At 42.8% G+C, this 24352-nt stretch overlaps 2 protein-coding genes across 2 annotated transcripts in view; one reads left to right on the top strand and one right to left on the bottom strand.

The window, feature by feature from the left end:
* The window catches only part of LOC109417953 (D-aspartate oxidase), a 104110-nt gene that overhangs the window by 68630 nt on the left and 11128 nt on the right, over positions 1-24352 (bottom strand). The window contains exon 2 of the mRNA XM_029869534.2: positions 19559-19757. Coding sequence (XP_029725394.2) covers positions 19559-19746 — 188 coding nt within the window. The 5' untranslated portion in view covers positions 19747-19757. The remainder of the gene's footprint in view (positions 1-19558; positions 19758-24352) is intronic.
* LOC134288479 (uncharacterized) overlaps positions 19778-24352 on the top strand; it is a 429933-nt gene continuing 425358 nt past the window's right edge. Inside the window, exon 1 of the mRNA XM_062853465.1 lies at positions 19778-22656. Within this exon, the coding sequence (XP_062709449.1) occupies positions 20628-21560 (933 nt within the window). The 5' untranslated portion in view covers positions 19778-20627 and the 3' untranslated portion in view covers positions 21561-22656. The remainder of the gene's footprint in view (positions 22657-24352) is intronic.

The following is a 24352-nucleotide window of genomic DNA, read 5'->3' as shown; positions in this document are numbered from 1 at the left end:
CATCACCTGTTCATCGACTTCAAAGCGGCATACGATAGTATCGACCGCGCAGAGCTATGGAGAATCATGGACGAAAACGGCTTTCCTGGGAAGCTGACTAGACTGATTAAAGCAACGATGGACGGTGTGCAAAACTGCGTAAGGGTTTCGGGTGAACTATCCAGCTCATTCGAATCTCGCCGGGGACTGCGACAAGGTGACGGACTCTCATGTCTACTCTTCAACATCGCTCTGGAAGGTGTGATGCGACGAGCCGGGCTCAACAGCCGGGGAACGATTTTCACAAAATCCGGTCAATTTGTGTGCTTTGCGGACGACATGGACATTAAAGCTAGAACATTTGGAACGGTGGCAGAACTGTACACCCGCCTGAAACACGAAGCAGCAAAGGTCGAACTGGTGGTGAATGCCTCAAAAACAATGTACATGCTGGTAGGCGGAACCGAACACGACCGGATCCGTCTGGGTAGTAATGTTACGATAGACGGGGATACTTTCGAGGTGGTGGAGGAATTCGTCTACCTCGGATCCTTACTGATGGCTGACAACAACGTGAGCCGTGAAATTCGGAGGCGCATCATCAGCGGAAGTCGGGCCTACTACGGACTCCAGAAGAAACTGCGGTCGAAAAAGATTCACCCCCGCACCAAATGCACCATGTACAAAACGCTAATAAGACCGGTGATTCTCTACGGGCACGAGACATGGACCATGCTCGAGGAGGACCTACAAGCACTCGGAGTTTTCGAGCGACGCGTGCTAAGAACGATCTTCGGCGGTGTGCAGGAGAACGGTGTGTGGCGGAGAAGGATGAACCACGAGCTCGCTGCACTTTACGGCGAACCCAGCATCCAGAAGGTGGCCAAAGCCGGAAGGATACGGTGGGCAGGGCATATTGCAAGAATGCCGGACAACAACCCTGCAAAGCTGGTGTTTGCAACTGGTCCGGTTGGCACAAGAAGGCGTGGAGCGCAGAGAGCACGATGGGCGGACCAGGTGGAGCGTGACTTGGCGAGCATTGGGCGCGACCGAGGATGGAGAGCGGCAGCCACGAACCGAGTATTGTGGCGTACTATTGTTGATTATGTCTTGTCTTAATGATGTTGAACAAATAAATGTATGTATGTATGCTATAGAGTTCTGAGGGAATCTCAGCTGAAGCCTTAGTAGGAATCCCTGAAATAATCACAGAAGAAATCCCGGGAAGAATTGCTGTATAAATCCCGAGCGAGGATCCCGGCCCATAGGAAAAATTCCATTAGGATTCTTCGAATATGTTTCGACAAAATACTTTGAAAGTATACTAAAATGAATCTGTGAAGTAATTCTAGAAGAAATCCGTGAAAGAATGCTGGTTAAAATTTTAGAAAGAATCCTTTCAGGATTTTCTGAAGCAATTCTGGCAGAAATCCTTGAAGTTATTCCTGAAGGAATCCCGTAAAGAATATCTGATGGAATTCTTAGATAGATCATGACAGGAATGCCGGCCAGAAGCTGAGCAGGCATTCCTACAAGAACCATAGAAGATGTCCCTATGACCTGGGATTGCCTGGAAAAAAATCTTTTTCATTTTTTTCGGGAGGAATCCCTTAAAGAATAACATCAGGAACCCTGGAAGGAATCTTTGAAGGAATTCTCTATCCTGCGCTCTCTCATAACCTTCAATCCTACCATCTGCCCTACCCTCGAAACTATCCTTTACCATAACCACTGCCCTATCCTTTACCGTACCCTCTAGTCTATATTGTGCTTAATCGTACCGTCTACCCTATTCTACCCTAACATTTTCCTACCCTCAGACCTACTCTCTATCCTACCCGATACCCCTCCATCTACCATGACCCTCTACCCTTTTTCTCATAAAGCCCGATCGCTAGATACCCATATTGCATGGTAATATAGCTCAAACTATCATTCTGTGGCCGCCATCTTGGATAAGGTCCGCCATCTTTTATTTCGAAATAGGGTCAAATATCGATTTTTGACTTCTACTCTTGAAGCCCGATCGATAGATAACCATCTTGGACGAAATAGGGTCAAGGGGTCTCCAGTTAGCCTAATGGTTAAGGCTATGGATCGCCAATCCGAAGATGGTGGGTTCGATTGCCGTTCCGGTCGGGAAAATTTTCTCGACTCCCTGGGCATAGTGTATCATTGTACTTGCCTCACAATATACAAATTCATGCAATGGCAGGCAAAGGAAGCCCTTCAATTTATAACTGTGGAAGTGCTCGAAGAACACTAAGTTGAAGAGAGGCAGGCCAAGAGCCAAAAAGAAGAAGAAGAAGAAATAGGGTCAAATGTCGATTTTTGACTTCTACTCATGAAGCACGATCGGTAGATACCCATATTGTATGGTATCATAGCTCAAATTACCATTTCGTGGCCGCCATCCATCTTCGATATGGTCCGTTATCTTGGATTTCAAAATGGCGTTAAATATTGATTTTTTATTTCTACTCATCAAGTTCGATCGATAGATACCCATATTGCACGTTTTTTTTTTTTTTTTTTTTTTTTTTTTTTTTTTTTTTTTTTTTTTTTTTTTTTTTTTTTTATCTGTATTAACGAGATTTTTAGCCCTAGGCTAGTTTATCTCGGGACCCACGCTTTACTTCCCTTCCGAAGGAAGAACTCACATTTTGTGAGTTTGTCGGGAGTGGGATTCGATCCCAGGTCCTCGGCGTTATAGTCAAGTGTTCTAACCATCACACCAGGTCCGCTCCACTGATATTGCATTTTTTTTTTATGTTTATTAAAGAGATTTTCAGCCCTAGGCTGTTCATCTCTATATTGCATGGTATTATAGATCAAACTACCATTCCATGGCCGTCATCTTGGATATGGTCCACCATCTTGGATTTCAAAATGGCGTCGGATATTCATTTTTGAGTTCTACTTGCGAAGTCCGATCGATACATACCTATATTGCATAAAAAGCATATATTCTGGAGTTTTGACCGCCATCTTGGAACCTAAGCCGCCATCTAACTCTGCCGAAGAAATGAACTGTAAATTATTAACCATTGTCAAGATTCCAGGGATTTTTTTTCGCATTGGAAATGAAGCTTGCAGATCGTGACAATATGCATTCTTTGCAGCATCGTTTACGCCACCTAAATAGTGAACCAGTCACAAACTATATTGTCCACTATGAGCAAAGTTTGGGTGTTGAGAACGTCATCCTTGAAGAAAATATTCTTAAATTTTGCATAATTCTGGAGATATTCACATCAAAAGGACTGTCCTATTTATAGGACGCTGGGCGTTCGGGGCATCTGTCCTATAAATAGGACGCTGGGCGAGTATCAGTTAAAAGTTTCCACAGAAATTTTTCCAAAACTTCATCGATAAATTTAACATAAATTTCTAAAATTTCTGAAAGACATTTTTGGGAATTTCTATGGAAACCTCAGGAAATAACCTTCAATAGTTATTTTATTGATTTTCTAGGATTGTCACAAGAATTTTACCATGTGTGCCAAATTGCAGGTGGCATACTAAAATATCTTCGGATATTCTAATAAAACATCATAAAAAAGTCAAAAGAGACAACCTTTGAAATCATTTCATGATCAATTGATTCGGATCTGATTTTACTTCATATTCAAATGATTCAAATCTGATGCACTTCATATTAAAGTCATTTAGTTCTGGTTCATCCCTTCATATTCAAGTGATTTAAGTACGGTTCACTTCATACTCGAATGATTCAGGTTTGATTCACTTCATCTCAAGTGATTCAGATCGGATCCACTTCATATTGAAGTGATTCAGGTCTGATTCACTTCATATCCAAGGGATTCAGGTCTTGCTCACTAAATATTCAAGTGATTCAAATCAGATTCGCTTCATATTCAAATGATTCAAGTATGATTCACTTCATATTCAAATGATTCAGGTTTGAATGTTTGATTCATTGAAGTGATTCAGACCGAACTCACTTGATATTCCTGTGATTTAGATCTGATTTACTTCATATTCAAGTAATTGCGGTCTGATTCACATCATATTTAAGTGATTTAGGTCTTGTCCACTAAGTGATTCGAATCTGATTCGTTTCACATTCAAGTGATTCAAGTATGATTTACTTCACACTCAAGTGATTCAGGTCTTGTTCAGATCTGATACACTTCATATTCAATTGATTCAGATCGGATTCACTTAATTTTCCAGTGATTTAGACCTGATTTAAATCATATTTAAGTGATTCAGGTCTGATTCACATCATATTTAAGTGATTCAAGTCTGATTCACTTAAAATTCAATTGATTCAGATATGATTCACTTCACATTCAAGTGATTCAGATCGGATTCATATTCCAGTGATTTAGATCTAATTCACATCATATTCAAGTGATTCAGGTCTGATTCACATCATATTCATGTGATTCAGGTCTTATTCACTTCATATCTGATGCATTTCTTATTTAATTGATTCAGATGCGGCACCTAGCTGCAGAACTTTAACTAAACTTTTTGCCTTCCTGATGCATATGGCCCTCGCCTTCTGAACAACTTTGCCGAAGACTCGAACCTCGTATTTCATCAAGATCGTGAGATAGAGCTGTTAAAATCGGCAGAACTGTGAGCCAAACTGCTTGCCTTTACGATGCGAAAGACCTTCTGAACAACTTTGCTGAAAGCTGTATCTTTGCAGATTGGATCTATGACATTTGGTCGAAAGACATTTAGTCGAATGACGTTTGATCGAATGACATTTGGTCAAAAGTACATTTGGTCGAACGGACATTTGGTCGAATGGACATTTGGTCGAAACCCATTTTTTGGAAAAAGAAGCATATGACATTTAGTCGAATGGACAATTCGTCGAATGGACATCTAGTCGAAAGGCACTAACTGCTGAAAAGAGATGTGAGTGGAAAATAATATTATGGATTTCGGTATCATAATTATTTATATGTTATTGAACAAGCAAGCCTCGTTGAATGAATGTACGACTCGTGCTGAAAAAAAAAATCATTTTGCAACTTGTTGCATACATAATAATTTTGGCTCGCGTTCAGTTCATATGCAACACTGCGTCAAAGAATAGCCTATGTTTAAGGACAAACGTCTTGAAATCCCACTTCAACAGTGCATCAGAACTTCAGACGCACAATTCTCAAGAAACAAGCTTCAAACAACAGTGCATTTTATAATGATGTTATTAGCTCACTTATAATAAGCTTGAAACAAGAAAATCAGGTGCGCTGGTTTTGTTTACGAAGAGGTTTGTACGCTCGAAGTAGCGAGTAAGTGCCAAAGTCGGCCATTGTGGCGGCCATTTTGGGATCCTAACCAATCTGTCCTTAAAAGAAGGAAAAATATCCGATGAAAAAGACTGCAGCTATAACATCCAAATATCAAACGGAAAAACAGCTTGTATTCAAAAGGAGACAATGCTTCTGAAACATTCAGTAGCTGGTACAGGAAAACGCAATGAAATAAATAAAAGTGAAAGAATAGCCTATGTTTCAAAGAAGGACAAATTCATGATAAAAAGACAGCAGCTATAACATTCAAACATAGTAGGGGAGACTGAGGAGACTTGATCCCTGGGGAGACTTGTTCCCCCCCTATTTGCTCGGAATTAAAAACATTTTTCTTCTAGCATATTTTTTCCAAAACTACTCCTGGACAAACGACTATGTTTTGGCTACAAGTGATTTTGATTGTACATTGCATTATTTTTTAACGGCTGATGGTTTGTTTTCAGTCCATCAGAAATCTTTTAGGCGATTCCGAAAAATCTCAATAATTTTGTGAAAATTGAACCAAATCGTGTAAAAATTTCACAGCACATAGTTTAAATAAAATATTTTCAAACTTATTTATCCAAATAAGGCTGTTGTTAATATATTTTAATTAAATCAGCTTAGTATACACAACAGTGACATGGGGAGACTTGATCCCTCGAGGGTTACACACACATTATACATGTGAAAAATAAAATTCTATTCGGAAGCCCCTATTTACTTGGAATTCTAGTCTATTCAACGATAAAATGTGTCAGATAATTATAACTTTAGTACAAACTAAGAAAAAGGGGATCAAGTCTCCCCATTTTGAAAATACGGCATATCCTTAAAAATTTAAGTAAATCTTACAATTTCAAACACTCCATATTCATCGGAAATACAAGAAAACTCGAAAAGAAAATGAATAGGAAGACTCTGGAATTATTTTCCCTTTAAATAAACCATGTGCTGCAAGGGTGATCAAGTGTCAACCATTTTTGAAAAATACATCATAAGACATGCCTCCATAAAAACACAGTTTTGAAAACTTTAACAATAATTTAAAGGCATTTGGTTGTGTATTAACTTGCGATAGATGTTTACCTGTCATTTTGTATGGAAATCGGATCTAGTTTTGTGTTTTTTCTTAAAGTTTCAGGTACATTAAGAAAAAGGGATCAAGTCTCCCCAGTCTCCCCTACAAATACGAATTTTGGAAGAATAGCCTATGTTCAAAAGAAGGAAAAATCATAGATGAAAAAATTACAACCATAATGTCCACTCTTCACTCTCAGCACAAATAATACACTTGAAAGAACAGCATATGTTGAAAAGAAGGAAAAATATTTGATGGAAAAGCCAGTATGTTATACACAAAAACGCTGTTCCGACGAAACCCTCCCTGCGATGGAGATGGCCTAACACGTGAGTCGCCGTTCTATTTCGATCGTGTCTATTGTTGACAACTATTGCGATCGAATGAATGATACGGGATGAGGTGGCATTATTGAACTATTGAACAAAGAAAAACAACAAACTTCGTGCTCGCATAGAAACGTGCCAGAATTTACTCTGCTGAAAGTTGATTATTTCATTAGTTATTCCTAAACAAGTTATTAAAATTTGATAAAAACCTACTTTTTGTAACTAAAGGTGAATTTGGAAGTGAGCATAGTAATAGTTTGTTACCTATGGATAAAGTTCATGCAAATTTGTTATTCTAGTAATTTGATAACCTAAATTGGAAGACCAAAAGGGAAGAATTTTGTGAAGAATTACCGAAAATTTGTAAGTATTAATGGTTCATGCACAAGCAAATCTAAACTAACTAAATAAACTTACAGCTAAAGCACATCCCATAAAACATCCGTGTTTGAGTGAATTGGGAACGCTAAAAGAGTTTCGGTGACAACAAGTATGTTATACACAAAAACGCAATGAAATGGTGAAACTGGAAAGAAGAGCTGAAACCTACACTGCACTACAATGTTTGCTTTTTAAGTTTGATATAATTAAACACGATTAAATTGCTATACGACTTAACATCCATTCGACCAAACGTACTTTCAACCGAATAAGTTCAGTAACATATAAATTATGATACCGAAATCTATAAAATTATTTTCCATTCAAAACTCTTCATCAGTTAGTGCCTTTCGACCAAATGTCCATTCGACTAAATGTCATATGCTTCTTCTTCCAAAAAATGGGTTTCGACCAAATGTCCATTCGACCAAATGTCCGTTCGACCAAATGTCATTCGACCAAATGTCCTAGCCCTTTCCTTAAACTATGTGATGTAATTAATTTTTATGATCAAGTTATTATTTATACCTGTATTTTTGAGCCTCAGCGTTTACAAAATACGCCACTAGGGTAAGTGTTCCAATTATGGTTATAGTACCAATCATTCGTCATAGTTGATTTTCACCCTTTAGCGGCGTAAACCAGCAAGAAAAAAATTGTGAACAACAGATCACGTTCACAAAAGATGGTTGCACTCATTTAAATTCCACATTTTGCTCAAATTATGGTAGAAATAAATCATTTTCCTTAAAATTTCGGCTTCCTTGCACCCTTTTCCGCCATAGTATACCAGTTATGGCTAATCCCATAAGGAATGCATGCAAATAGTGCGAAAAGGAACCGAAGTTAAAAAATGTAACCATAACTGGTACAGGGTTCATATCATTGGCACACGTTGTAATAAATACTAAAAGTAGTTTTGGCTCCATTTGTATATTTTTCCTGTAAAGTGTTAAATTTCATGAAACTTTTTCCACAGGCTGAGCTCATGGATACATGAACAAAAAAAATTGAGAAAAATTCATGGTCGCCTATTTTTCCGGAAAACTCAGGTGTATATTTTCTATTTTTACCTGACACTACTTACTTTGAAAAATTATAACTTAAGAACAAAGCACCATACAATCAAAGTTTTTTTTTTTGAAAATGAGACAAAATCATAAAGAAAAGCCGAAAAAACTATGCCCGAACTCGCGGAAAATTTTCAAAAACAAATATTTTTGAGAAGGTAATTTAATAAGCTATATGCGTACAAGGTCATTTTTCACAAAATTGACCATAACTCAGAAAAAAAAGCGCATTCCATAAATTTCAGCGATTAACGCTTATGAAATTACCTTCTCAATTTTTTTTTTAATTTTCCGCTAGTTCGGACATAGTTTTTTCGGCTTTTCTTTATGATTTTTTTAAAGGTGGAAAATTTCGTGGAAAACTTTTTTCAGCTCATATTTTTTTGGATTTCTGAGAAAACTTGCTCTCATTTTCAAAAAAAAACTTTGATTGTATGGTGCTTTGTTCTTGAGTTATAATTTTTCAAAGTAAGTAGTGTCAGGTAAAAATAGAAAATATGCACCTGAGTTTTCCGAAAAAATAGGCGACCATGAATTTTTCTCAATTTGTTTTGTTCATGTATCCTGTGGAAAAAGGTTCATGAAAATCTGAAACCCTTCGGACCAATTTGTACGACACTAAAAAAAATCCCCAACTTTGGGTAAAGTTTAAATACAAATATTTTTGAAATCGGATGCAAATTGGCGGAGATATCCCTTTCGTGACGGAGCGCAAAAAAGTGGAATCTCCATACAAATTGCTCAACTTTGGCTCTCCAGAACTCTCAGATTTCCCGAATAAAGCAATAATTATTTTTCCTCATTTGAAAGAACTACTCTTTATCTTTCGATTTCTAGCGATGACTACGCAGATAAATCAGAAATAAAAAATATGCGACAGATAAAACTTTTTCATGTTTTACCGTTTTGCTCCACATTTTGTTTACCTTGTTGAGTTAAATTTTACAGTCAACGTAAACAAAAGTTTATTTCCACACATACAAGTATAAGTAATGACTGAATTATTGAAACAATTTACATCATATAAAACAAAGTCTAAGCGGATAAAAAAATATGCAAAACTGTTACCGCTCAACAGCACAATTGTGTTGGTTCGTCACGAAAGGGATATGGGCCTAAAAATTACGTGTTTTGATCGGGAGTGTATGTCGGAAAGTTTCCGTTGCTGGCGTTGAGATATATTTCAACGTAATTTTGTCCTAGTTTGAATGTATTCTATGTTCAAGGGTCTTGACAAAGAATGCTGTTCTCCAAGGATAGAATAACTCGTTTGTAAACCACTGCTTATTCCCACACCACCGCCAGCAATTTGCCTCAGTGCCACTGGCACTTTCTATAATTTCGTCTTGATACTTAATCTATGCACGGTCGCCGTGATAGTGCATATAATCAAGTATACAGGTGCTATGCACAAACCAAATTGCCATTAAACCGCAAATACCACAGTTTTATTTTTGAAACACCTGGCGGCATTCTGGGAAGGACAATAACGCGAGGTGAGCTCTTATACAGCACCGTATACATAACAGTCCAATTGAGCGTAGATACATAAGAAAGATCTTGGCTTTTGGCAACCATGTGGTGAATTTGTATTTGACATCTGTTGGGCTCCATTTTGCCATCATTTTGTAATGCAACATTACGAGTTTCACGATACCAAAAGTTGCTCTAGAATGACATGGCATGGATGTGCCTAGTGAAATACAAAACCTAATAAAGCAGTGAAGAAAAAAACTTAAATTCTCCAAGATATTGCTAAGCCCATGACTATCACGGCTTTGGCCTTCAGCATTCCAGCTAAACTGTCAGTCACAATCCCATCGACCGCAATATTCCATCTTCCAGTGCGGTGTCGTGGGTAGGTCAGGTCTGGATAAAGTCAGACCTGGAGCTAATAGTGCTTCGTGGTCGTGGCAACCTTTTTATCGATTCCATCGACTGCGTTGGCCAACGCCAATCGTGTGAACCAACAGTGTGCAAAAAAAAAGTGTTACAAAATTCATTAGCTTTCCAGCTTCATCAAAAATGCATTCTCTGTATCAGATTTTGGCGTTCACTAAGCAACGGAAACATTAGAAATGGAAATGAAAAACCATGCATCTCCATAGATTGCGTAGCGATTTAGAATATATTGAATTGTACACTTCTGGAAAATCTGCCATAAAAGCACCTTTTAGTTACTTAAATTTGTGTATGTAATAATGATACAGCAAAAATAATGTTAACTTCTATAACTGAATCAGATATTCGAATTCAGTTCGAACGAAAAAAAAAATCTAACGCACTGTGTAAGCTGTGCGTGTAGAGAGAAATGGCGAACAACCCTACTTGAAAAGGACACTCACTCGGAGAAGGTGTAAATCGAAAATAAACCGATTAAAGGCAATCATGTCACTTCGATTGCAGGAGACCCGATCATCGTCGTCGTCCGCGCCAGCCCGTTACACAGTTCCTGTGAAAGCATCCTTCTAGGGACGTCTATTACAGGTCTGTATCGGCATGTGCCGACCGATGGATGTGCCTATCTATACATATAGTTGGAAATCAATGCTCTCTAAACGTCGAACCGAAATAGAAACAGCGCTGGATTCTAAGTGGTGTACCCAATGAGGCTCAATCAAGTTTAATATGTTTCACGCAGAAAATGTCAGAGGTCATGTGAAAATAACATACAGTAATTTGAAATCAACTCATCAATATTTGTTACGCAAGCTGCGTAAAGCGCCTACGTACCCATTGTGTTTCAGCATCTGCTACGCACGGCGCAGATCGTATGGAACACCAGAAAGCGAAACAAATTAAATACCTATACTCGGTGCATTAGATGTAGATAGATATATGCAAATGAGTTTGTTGACAATCGAGTTGAGGAAAATCTTTCTGTTATAGTTAATCTCTAAACTAATGAATTTGTTACAAAAAAAAACTAGTTGAAGTTCACTAAAAATAGGTTGAATTATTAAAATTAGAAGTAGTTCCATGCAGTGAAATTGTGCATCTAAAGGTGAATTGTGTAGCTGACTTAAATGCTAAAAATACGTTTATGCAATTCAGTGTTATAATTTCTATTTTATACTACTCATTTCAGTATCATAATGACCTATTTTTCTGTACCGGTTCATTATGCAACTGAAATGAGTTGCATAATGAAAAATAGTTGCATAATGTTCATTATGCAACTCATTTGAGTTGCATTATGAACATTATGCAACTCAAATGAGTTGTATAATGAAAAAATCATTGCATAAAATTTTGTGTGGAACTCGTTGCAAAACTCGATTTTTTCAGCACTCTTCGTATTTATCCAACTCGGCAAACCTCGTTGGATAAATGTACGACTCGTGCTGAAAAAATCAACTTTTTGCAACTCATTACATAAATAACTATTAAAACTTAACTTATTTGTATCACAGATTTAGATCACAGATAGTAGTGCGATTATCACAGTTAGTGCATAAGCTTTGATTCGGGACTGCAGTTAGGATCATCTACAACAAAGGTAATAATATCAGTTACTATGCCGCAGAACTAGGCATGCGAATATAACATTTAACTGCACTAAAATAGGAATCGCAGCAGCTACCGTACGGGACCGCTTTCCGGACGTAACGGGTAAAGACGCACTAAACGTGAGTAAAATCAATTACAGACATTGGAAAGATAGTGAATTAGACATTCTCGATTGTTCGCTACATTTACAGGAAAAATTTAACACTCAAATAAAATACATAAATACAACGTATATTTGTCGAGTTGTTCAAATTACCGGAATTTCCGTCTTGTTTCCGTTAACGGCAACAAATTAAATTTTTCGTTTATCCGGAATGTCAAGCGGTAGCGTAGCGGGTGCAGGCATGACGAAAAGTGGTTCTCCCGGTGAGGGGGTGGGTTGCGGAGTGTGTCGTCGGGGTGATGAAGATTGTACCAACAGTCGAATGGTTCAATGCGACGAGTGCAATGTGTGGTTCCATTATGACTGTGTGAACGTGAACGATAGTATCCGAGATTACGACTGGAGCTGTAACGGATGCGTGAGAACAACGCTAGACAAACAACGGCAAATCTTGAGTGAGCAGATGGAGCGTCTCGAGCAGCAGCAGAAGCAGTGGCGACAAGAGCAGCAAAAATACCAGGACCAGACTGATGAACAACGCAAAAAGCTTGAGCAGTGGCAGACACAACTTGAGCTGCAACGGCGAGGGCAAGAGCAAATACATCAGTCGCAGACCGGGCAGTTGCAGTTGCAGCAGCAGAGCAAGCAGTTCGAAGCAACTACATCTGGACTCAACACGCCATGGCAAACGTTTGGCGGATCTCTGAGTCAGAAGCAGCAAGTCAGGATTGTGGAAGAAGTCGTAACGGAAACACAAGCAGCGAATGGACCAGGCAATACCAAACCACTGGGGACTTCGTCCGTCAACAATGTTGGAACATGCCGTAGAAGCATCATAGCATCCTCAAAATCATCGAAGCGTTCGGCAAAGCTACGAGAACTACAAACAAAGGCTCTGGAAGCAAGACAGGCGCTTGAGAAGAAGCAGTTGGAGGAGCGGTTGGAACTGGAGCGCGAAATGTTGGAGCTTAGCGAATCCGAAGTCGATTCAGTTACGAGTCTCGAGAAAATCAACGAATGGCTGGAGAAAACGGAGAATGCAGGGAAGGAAGCAGGAAATTCCCTGGACGAAACACCTTTGCCGGTGTACAACGAGCTTCTGCGAAAAACAGTAGTGCCGCAATCTCAAACGTGTATCCCGGGTTTCCCGGTAGTGCAAGCCAATGTTCAGCAACATGCTAGATATTCTGCTCCGCATCAACCGTGTGTCTCGCAGCAGCTTGGGGGAATTTGTGCCCCTGGGGTCAGATATACCGAAAACCTACGACCCAGCCAGAAATTTGCAGGATTTCCTCCGAATTACCAGCCACCATTGGGCAATTTCTCATCGATGCCGGTGTATACTGTAGCGTCGCATCAACCGACAGCGTATCCGGCGACGAGTTATCAACACCAAGCCGCTCAAACCATCCAGCATACCGATTCTATTCCGCAGAACCTCGGTCATCCAGTGATGAGCACATCAACTCCGCGATATCGTCCGGCTACATCTCAGCAGCAATATCTACCCCATCTGCATAGTAATCCAGTACCTCTGGACAGCAGTCACTTAGCAGCAAGACAGACGGTTAAAGATCTTCCGAAGTTTGGTGGGGATCCTGAAGATTGGCCTCGATTCATCGCGGCATACGAGCGCACTTCTAGGATGTGTGCCTTCAGGAACGACGAACTGCTTGATCGACTGGAGCGGAGTCTGCACGATAAGGCACTCAACGCCGTTAAAAGTCTACTATTACACCCCGACAACGTTCCAGTCGTCATGAAGCGACTGAAGACCCTCTTCGGGAATCCGGAATCCATAGTGGAGACAATGGTGCGGGGAATCCGCATGATGCCACCTCCGAAGGCTGAGAAGATGGAGACGATTATCGACTTCGGCGTTGCCGTGCAGAACTTGTGTGCGACAATACAAGTGTGCCAAATGGACGAAAGGTTGTATAATGTCGCATTGCTGCAGGAGCTTGTAGATAGTCTACCATCAGCGTTGAAAATGAAGTGGACATTCTACCGAAAGGAGATCGGAGCTGCCACGTTGTTGGAGTTCAATAACTGGCTAGGAGATATGGTTGAGGCATTTAGTCAGGTGGTCAGACCTGCGGCTGGGACAAAAATGCAGAAGCCAGAGATCAGAGTACGAAAAGAAGAAGTCTATGTTCACGCACACTCACTGTCTTCACCGGATCAGCTCGACTACAAAACTTGTCCAGCGTGTAGCAACGAATGCAGCAGCCTCGAACAGTGTAGTGGTTTTCTGGAGATGTTGCCGAAAGCACGATGGGCGTTGGTGAACGAAAAGAAAATCTGCCGGAAGTGTTTGACGAAGCACTTCAATACTTGCGAAAGGAAAGTTCCATGCAACCAGGATGGGTGCAGCTTTCTACATCATTGGTTGTTGCACGACGACAGCAAACACAAGAAGCCGTTAGCAAGCGCTCAAGTACAAAACGTATCTGTGAACGCGCACCATCGCTCATTGCCAAACGTGCTCTTGAAGTACATACGAGTTACTCTACACGGTAAAGGAAGGTCGATTACGACATACGCCTTCTTTGATTCAGGATCAACGTCAACGCTGATGGAGCACAGTTTGTGGAAGGAACTGAACCTCAATGGTGAGAAGTCTCCACTGTGCATTTCGTGGACAGGGGGACAAGGAAGATACGAGCAAGATTCAGTAGTATTCTCGGCTGACATTGCTAGTGCTGCAAACCCAGGACAACGATTCCGTCTTCCGGAGGTACATACGGTGCGTAGCTTAGATCTTCCTGAACAGTCAATGTCGGTTACTGAGCTAGCAAAGCACTTCCAACATCTGTCTGATCTTCCTATCGACTCATACAGTGCAGTAAAACCCCGAATTCTACTTGGAGTTGACAGCTCCAGGCTTGAGTACCCTTTTGACTCTAGAGAGGGAAGCGAGAACCAGCCGACGGCTGTATTAACACGGCTGGGTTGGGTAGTCTACGGGCCGTGCTCGTTGTCAGGGCAAACACTCGCTATCAACGACGTTTCGTACAGCTACCACATCTGTCAGTGCGAGGGACTGCATCTAGCCGTCAAAAATTACTTCTCTCTCGACAGTCTCGGAGTTCAACTTGATGGGAAACCGCTTATGTCAAGGGATGATGAACGAGCGATGAAGCTGTTACAAGAAAATACTGTTCTACAGAATAAACGATATGAGACAGGCTTGCTATGGCGCTACGAAGATGTCCGATTACCGTCGAGCAAATCCATGGCCCTAAAACGACACGACTGCTTAAACAAACGCATGGCTCGGGATCCAGTGTTAGCCAAATGTCTTCAGGAAAAAATCCTGGACTATCAAGCGAAAGGGTATATTCGCAAGCTATCGGCGCAGGAAGAGAACACGTATTCAGGACGTTCGTGATATCTACCGATCTTCCCAGTGGTTAACCCCAACAAACCTGGTAAGCTGCGAATTGTCTGGGACGCTGCCGCCAAAGTGGGAAACTTCTCTCTCAACCAGAGTTTCCCATTGCTCATGTGTACATAAATGTGACAGCGAGCCTCCTACCAAATTGTCTCCCAGCTCTTTAAAATCGCAGTGTGCTGCGCTGCTAGGAGGCTCACAAAAATCTGGTGGGTGCGAGCTAAGCGCCTAGCTCCTGGGGAGCTCGTCTCATGCGCTGCGTGAGCTGTTGGTATCTAAGGTGAAAAACAACTTCTTGGTAACGAAGAACCTCAACAACTTTTTTCCGTACACAACTCAGGTGTCTGGTTGGTCTATACGATACGACTAGGGACTCTCAATGCAAAGGTTAAGGTATCAATTTTCGTTCGTTTAGGAAGTTTTTGTCGTGAAATTTTCTAATTTAATCAGCGCATGAGACGAAGCTCATGAGACACATCTTGAGAAAAATGAGGCACACAACTTTCAGTCTCAAAATGTACAGAGCTCCTGGGAGCTCGCTTGCCATGTGGCTCCCGTTCATGGGACTACAGCACGTGTACATCAACTCTGCTCTCAACTCGTTTCTACTTAAAGGACCAGATCAGGTTACGCCGCTTCAGCACGTCCTTCAACGATTTCGGGAATATCGTACGGCGGTCGCAGGAGATATTCGTGAAATGTTTCACCAAATTCGAATCAAGCCCATCGATCAGCATTGCCAGCGATTCCTCTGGAATGATGGCATCCCCGGAAATGCTCGTTCAACGTACGCAATGGAGGTGATGACGTTCGGTGCAAGCTGCTCACCGAGTAGTGCACAATATGTGAAGAATATCAATGCAGCTCGATTCAAGGACCAGTATCCGGAAGCGGTGGAGACGATTTGTAAAGGAACGTATGTGGATGATATGCTCGACAGTGTTGAATCCGAAGCAGAAGCTGTGAAACTCTTGCAGGATGTACGCTACATACACGCGGAAGGTGGGTTCGAGATCCGAGGATGGCTGTCGAACTCCCAGAAGGTGCTGGATTCCATGGGCGAGCAGATAACACCACAAAGGGATCTAAATAGGGATGGAGACTTGGCAACCGAGAAAGTTCTTGGCATGTGGTGGGATACAATCAGCGACACGTTTACATTCAAGATCCCAAAACGCTGTCGACAGGAGCTGTTATCTGGAGAGCAAGTTCCTACGAAGCGGGAAGTTCTACGGACTCTCATGTCTGTCTACGACCCGCTTGGTCTCCTCGCGAATATACTGATGTATTTGAAGGTGCTACTTCAAGAGATCTGGCGTTCCAAAATTGGCTGGGACGAACCGATAGACGATGAATCACTGGACAAATGGAGAGCCTGGCTTAGGGTATTGAATCAGGTAGAAGCAGTTTCCGTTCCTCGATGCTATCGTAAGGTGACATCATCATCAATCGTGACTAACGAGGTCCAGCTGCACGTTTTCGTCGACGCGAGTGAGAAAGGTTACGCAGCAGTCGCCTATCTCAGATTCGATGAGAATCGCTCTGTTGAGTGTGCTTTCGTTACAGCTAAAACTCGTGTCGCTCCGCTCAAATACATTTCAATTCCACGACTAGAGCTTCAGGCGGCCGTGGTAGGAACACGTCTGGCAAAATGTATAGGAGAAACGCACCGAATAACAGTTCAAAAGCGGTTTTTCTGGACTGATTCAATGGACGTTCTCTGTTGGTTACGTACGGATCACAGGCGATACAGCAAATTCGTTGGTGCTAGGGTTGGAGAAATTCTCGAAGACACAGCGATATCAGAGTGGCTCTGGGTTCCAACTAAATTGAACGTGGCAGACGAAGGTACGAAATGGCAGAAATTCCCGGATCTATCCTCATCTAGTCGATGGTTCAGGGGACCGTATTTCATGTGGCAACAGATGAGTGCCTGGCCAGCTCAGCCGGCGTATCATGGTGAAACTATCACTGAAAGGAACGCCAGCATCAACGTCCATACCACTCGTGAACCCATTTTTAATTTTGCCAATTACTCCAACTGGCGTAAACTTCTACGGATCACTGCTTACGTACTCCGGTTCACAACAAATTTGCGAGCATATTTGCAGCGGAGATCACCTTCCAACGGAATCCTGAAGCAGTCGGAGCTGATTGAAGCTGAACGATACATCTATCGACAAGTTCAACTGGATGCATATGGCGAGGAGATTGCATTACTGCGGAGTTCGAAGGATGCTGAAGGAAGGACGACGGCTACGATTCCCAGAAGCAGCTCTCTATACAAACTTTCACCGTTTCTGGACGACCACGGAGTACTTCGTACGGAAGGACGGGCTGCTGGATGCAAGTTCATTGATCCAGATGCTGTCCACACTATCCTTTTGCCGAGGGAGCATCCGATCACCACACTCATCATACGATTCACCCACGAACGCTACCACCATCTTAACCACGAAACCATCGTCAACGAACTGCGACAGGTGTATCGAATTCCGAAGCTTCGAAGTGTCTGCAACAAGATACGACGACTTTGCCAATACTGCAAAAATCTACGAGCTCAACCACAACCGCCCGTAATGGCCGACCTTCCGCCAGCTCGTCTTGCTGCTTATTCTCGTCCGTTCTCATACGTCGGAATTGATTACTTTGGGCCAATCCAAGTCGTTGTTGGCAGACGGAGTGAGAAAAGATGGGGCGTGCTAATAACGTGTCTGGTGGTACGCGCCATCCATATTGAAATAGCGCATTCCCTTAACACGAGCTCTTGTATCATGGCTCTACGCAACTTTATGTGCAGGAGAGGTACACCCGTGGAACTGTTCAGTGATCGAGGAACGAACTTCATCGGTGCAAATCGCGAGCTAACTGAAGCACTTCGGTTCCTTGATGAAGATAAGCTAATGCAAGAGTTCGTCACGCCGCATACAAAATGGACCTTCCTGCCGCCAAGCAGTCCACATATGGGTGGAAGTTGGGAAAGATTGGTGCAATCGGTTAAGAAAATCCTAGCAAACATGCAGCTCCCGAGAACACCTACCGACGAAGTCCTGCGGAACAGCCTCTTGGAAGTGGAGAACATTATCAACTCTCGCCCCCTCACCTACATTCCCATTGATGATGCCGAGAACGAAGCACTGACACCCAACCATTTTTTGTTGGGTTCTTCCGGTGGCTCAAAGCCACTTGTAGCCTACGATAGTAGCCCCGCTACGCTAGTTAATAACTGGAGAACTTCGCAAATCTATGCTAACATATTCTGGAGACGTTGGTTGCGAGAATACCTGCCCTCAATCAGTCGTCGGACAAAGTGGCACTACCCAACGAAGCCAATCGAAGTCGGTGACGTAGTGGTTATTACCGACCCGGACCTGCCAAGAAACTTATGGCCCAAGGGCCGTGTGGTAGACGTAAAGTGCAAAAATGGTCAAGTTCGAAGCGCAACCGTAAGGACATCGACAAATATCTACAACCGCCCAGCAGTGAAACTTGCGGTACTGGACGTCGGCGCAATTAATACTACACAAGAACCTGGACCTTGTGTACTGGGGGGGACTGTTACGCAAGCTGCGTAAAGCGCCTACGTACCCATTGTGTTTCAGCATCTGCTACGCACGGCGCAGATCGTATGGAACACCAGAAAGCGAAACAAATTAAATACCTATACTCGGTGCATTAGATGTAGATAGATATATGCAAATGAGTTTGTTGACAATCGAGTTGAGGAAAATCTTTCTGTTATAGTTAATCTCTAAACTAATGAATTTGTTACAAAAAAAACTAGTTGAAGTTCACTAAAAATAGGTTGAATTATTAAAATTAGAAGTAGTTCCATGCAGTGAAATTGTGCATCTAAAGGTGAATTGTGTAGCTGACTTAAATGCTAAAAATACGTTTAAAACTTAACTTATTTGTATCACAGATTTAGATCACAGATAGTAGTGCGATTATCACAGTTAGTGCATAAGCTTTGATTCGGGACTGCAGTTAGGATCATCTACAACAAAGGTAATAATATCAGTTACTATGCCGCAGAACTAGGCATGCGAATATAACATTTAACTGCACTAAAATAGGAATCACAGCAGCTACCGTACGGGACCGCTTTCCGGACGTAACGGGTAAAGACGCACTAAACGTGAGTAAAATCAATTACAGACATTGGAAAGATAATGAATTAGACATTCTCGATTGTTCGCTACATTTACAGGAAAAATTTAACACTCAAATAAAATACATAAATACAACGTATATTTGTCGAGTTGTTCAAATTACCGGAATTTCCGTCTTGTTTCCGTTAACGGCAACAATATTTTTGGAACAGATCGGTTTGTGAAACTGAGAGTATTCACAAAGTGAATATGAGGCAGCAAATGAAAATAAGTTCACCTTTCCTTTCCAAATTAAATAACTACAAAATTCCAGAGAATCTTACCTTGTAATTTCCTCCGTCGGTCCGGAGAAGCTCGTTCCGGGTCGGAACAATCCGGCCGCCACATCACTGCACGTGTCCTGTTCAAACCGATCAGCCAGAATGGTTACGTTGGCGTTGCGGAACTCCCGCTGCAGTTCCAGTGCCGTGGTCAGTCCGACCACGCCGGCACCAATTACACACAGATGCATGTTTTTTTACGCTAAGAGGAGAAAGTCGATGTTGATATTATGTACTGTGAATCTTACCTTTGAATGATGATTTGAAATATGGATGCATAAGAATAGGTAAAGCATTACAACGAAAAAAAATGCCGGAAAATGGCGAAAATATGAGCATCAATTCTTCAGTAAAAGGAAAAGGAAGAATTTTGAAAACACACTAATTCTACTTTTATGCAGGTTTGGTGTTTTTTTTTTGGTCTAGTGGCTACCACTTCTGAATTGTATGCAGAAGATTCTGGGCAGTGTGGTACCCCTCTAAAAGGTCCTTCTGGGATTCCACAGGAATTCCATCCGCGATTTCTCCTAAAAATCCTTAGTGGTTTCTCCAACAAATTTGTTCCAGGACTCCTCCAGGAGCTTTATTAGGGATTCCTAGAAAGCTCTTGATGATTCTCTTGGGCTCTTTCTATTGAATATGTATAGTAGTCCGCGACTCACCTTAGCCTTAGCAACCAATAATTATTTATAGACGTTAAATAAATCATTCCACTGTAATATGTTCAACTGAACAGACCGTTTATCATTATCAAGACAAAAGGTTATGGGCCCAGTCCGTAACAATCCGTAACAGGAAAGAAGTAGAAGAGTCAAGATGAATTCGAATGGAGCACGTTCCGGAATTCAAGACGGCGGCAGAATTGGAAGTCGAACTGAAGCAGGAAGCGTTCGGGTTACAACGGGATCCATTGCCATGCCGGCCATCGAGAAATTGAAGGGGCGTGAAAATTATTCGACCTGGGCTTCCGCGATGCGGATGATACTGATCCGTGAAAGTAGCTGGAGTGCCGTGGTTTTTCACACCAAACACCAAACCTGCCGGAGGAGAAGTCGTTGCAGCCGATCTCAAGATGCGAGCGCTGGCGACAATTTGCCTCAGCTTGGAAAGCTATAACTATAACCTAGTTCAGGATGCGGCCGATGCAGCAGAAGCTTGGAAGAAGCTGGCCGATGTTTTTCAAGACTCTGGCTTGATCCGGAAGATTGGACTCCTGCGCAAACTTACTTCGATTCGGCTCGTGAACTGTTCAAGCGTTGAAGACTACGTGAACGAGCTTATGAGTACCAGCCACAAACTATCGACGATTGGATGCAAGGTGGATGAATCCTGGCTGGTGGCGCTGTTGCTGATGGGACTGCCGGAATATTACGAGCCCATGATCATGGGGTTGGAGGCTTCTGGAGCGAAACTTACGTTGGATGCGGTCAAAGCGAAGATCCAACAAGATGGCAAGATGGAGAGAGGTCCTGAAACACGCAGCGACGACGGGGCTCTCTACACTCGCGGAACGGAGCGAACCACGGAGCGAAGCGCGTATCCGGGTAAGTCAAAAAGGCCAGAGAAGAAGTCGAAGACAGAGAAGGCGTGTTTCAACTGCGGAAAGCAAGGGCATTTCGCTGTCAAATGCCCAGAGCGCGTCAAATCGAAACCGAAAGGGCTGTGCAGCATCTTCGGGATAGAAGATGATAGAAACGACGCGTGGTATTTCGACTCAGGAGCAACGTGCAACATGGCGCGAGAAAATCAAGGATTTACCGATGAGAAGATTCTGGAGCACAACGTAGGAACAGCCAACAACGGTAGCATGAAAGCTGTGGCAAGAGGTACCGTTGGCCTGCGGAGTGAAGATGGCTTGATTAATGTCCACGACGTGTTGAAGATCCCAGACTTAGCAAAGAACCTGCACACTCAAAACAGATTTGCGGGCTCGGCAAAAACGCGCACAGCCGTCTGCTCAGTAAAACTATTCGCTGATATCCCAGCAAAAAGTGACATTTGTTAGCTGACTCTCAGCAAAACGATTGCCGATGCTCAGCAATGAACTGTCAAAATTGCTGAGATCTCAGCAAAATTGTTGTTTGCTGATTACTCGGCTGTGCAAATCTCGGCAAAAGAATGGAAAAATGCTGATATCCCGGCAATCTGAATTAAGTGTGTGTTATCGGTGAGTACCATGTGCAAACGAGGCCACACCGTTGTTTTCTCGGCAAATAAGTGTGCAGTTCTAGACGAGGATGGCCAACTGGTAGTTCCTGGAGTTGAGGAAGGTGGACTATATCGTCTGGTCCAGCCGGAAAGGACGTTTCTGGCCAACGGAATCGAACTGTGGCATCGCCGGTTGGGTCACCTGAACGAGGCGAGTTCGAAGCAACTGATGAAGTCTTCCGAAGGTGTCGAGTTCCCAAAACGAGCGGTTGGCGGATTGCGTGAAGTGTTTGGAAGGCAAGCAAGCCCGTCTACCATTTCAGTCAAGTGAAACCAGGGCATCGGAAGTACTGGAGCTGGTGCACTCCGACCTGTGCGGACCGATAGAGGTGCCGTCATTGGGTGGCAGCCGTTATTTTGCTACATTCGTGGATGAAGCGAGCAAGCGTGTCGTAGTGTATGTCCTGCGTACGAAAAACCAGGTGTTTGAATCGTTCAAATCTTTTCAAGCGAAGGCGGAGCGTCAAACCGGTAAGAGATTCAAGATTCTTCGAATCGACAATAGGTTAGAATGATGCTGGGTCATTAGGCCGAAGGTCATTAGGCCGAATGGTCATTAGGCCAAATGGTCATTAGGACGAATTGAAAGTTAGCCGTTGTTTTTACCTTTTCCAACAATTTTTTGCCAAGAACTAGTTTAACAATGAAACTAGAAAGAATAGCCTATATTTTAAAGAAGGAAAAATTCATGGGTAAAATATCAGTAGATTCAGCATCAATAAAGTATCTTCGTGCCTGTCACACGATACACACATGCAAAATGGTCATTTGCAGAGGAAGCTCTCAGTTAATAACTGTGGAAGTGTTCATAAAGCTGAGAAGCAGGCTTTGTCTCAGTGGGGACGTAACGGCAAGAAGAAGACCCAATGACCATTCGGCCTAATGACCATTCGGTCTAATGACCTTCGGCCTAATGACCTTCGGCCGAATGGCCTGACACCGGTTAGAATACGTCAATGAAGAATTCCGCAAGGCTTTGGAGAAAGATGGAATCCGTCATCAGAAGACCTGTCCGTATACACCAGAGCAAAATGGTACCACGGAAAGGATGAATCGGACCCTGGTGGAGAAAGCTTGATGTCTATTGAATGAAGCGCATTTGAAGAAAAACTTTTGGGCAGAAGCGGTGTCGACGGCAGCGTACCTGGTGAACCGTTCTCCAACCAGGTCAATTGGAGGAAAAACCCCAGAAGAAATGTGGACTGGAAGGAAGCCAAACTTGAAGCATTTGAGGATTTTCGGATCGAATGTGATGGTCCATGTCCCGAAGGTCAAGCGTAGGAAGTTCGATTCGAAGGCCGTGAAAGGTATATTTGTTGGATACTGTTAAGATACCAAGGGCTACCGTGTGTATGATCTGGACCGGAAGTGTTTCCTGATAAGCAGAGACGTGGTTGTGATCAACAAAGGTGTTGGCGATAGCACAACCGCGTGTGTTCAGGAAACTGCTGAAGTCGAATTCATGGAGCTGTACACAGAAGAAATTGTAATGCCAAGAGACCAAGCGAGAGACTGTCCTGACGAGATCGTAACCAACTCCGACGATAAAGAAGAAGAAGCCAGAAACAACACATTAGAGGCGTCCAGTGATGATTTCGAAAATGCTGGCAGCGACGCGCTCCCACCGCAACTAAGACCAGTTGAAGTAAGTCAACAAGGGTTGAGGCGCAGCGGTCGGGAGCGCACTTGTCCAGGCAAGAATAGTGATTGCATTAGCTACGGTTCCTTTTCTGGCGATGTTTATTCCTCCCAGCAATCTCATCCATCGATTGTCGGTGGTGCTATGGAGGACAACCCCCAAACCTATGACGAGGTCATGCGGCGACCTGATCGGGACTTGTGGATTCAAGCGATGAAGAAAGAAATCGCTTCGTTGACCGATCTTCCCGAAGGACGAAAGGCAATTCGTAACAAGTTGGTTCACGATCAAGCGAGGTTCCGATGGCAGCATACAGCGGTACAAGGCAAGACTGGTGGTCAAAGGCTGCTCGCAGAAACCCGGCGTTGATTACGAAGAGGTGTGTTCTCCGGTGGTACGATACGCGACGATTCGTTACCTCATGGCGTTGGCGGTGAAGTTTGACCTCGATGTGGACCAGATGGACGAGGTAACTGCCTGCTTGCAGAGCGAACTTGGCGATGAAGAATTGTACATGGTTCAACCGGAAGGATTCGATCAGGTGAATGGAAAGGTGTGCAGACTCCGTAGAGCACTGTACGGCCTCAAACAGTCAAGCCGCGTATGGAACGAGAAACTGGACGCCGTGTTACGAGGATTTGGACTGCGACGATCGTTAGTAGACACCTGTTTGTATTGGATCATCGATCGAGACAAGATTCTGTTTGTGACGATTTATGTGGACGACCTACTAATTTTTACGAACAATCGCGCTTTGAAAATGAAGCTGAAGCAATACCTGATGGAGAAGTTCGATATGAAGGATCTTGGAGAAGCCACGCACTGCCTGGGAATCCGAATCGCCAGAGATCGGACAGAAGGACGACTTTCGTTGGATAAAGAAGCCTATATTGAGAAGATAATTAATCGCTTTGGGATGACGGGCGCTAGATCGGCAGCAACCCCAGCCG

Source organism: Aedes albopictus, chromosome 2, assembly GCF_035046485.1.
Source record: "Aedes albopictus strain Foshan chromosome 2, AalbF5, whole genome shotgun sequence".
NCBI classification, from domain to species: domain Eukaryota; kingdom Metazoa; phylum Arthropoda; class Insecta; order Diptera; family Culicidae; genus Aedes; species Aedes albopictus.
Note: the sequence above shows the minus strand (reverse complement) of the source record. Positions and strands in the feature narration are given on the sequence as shown.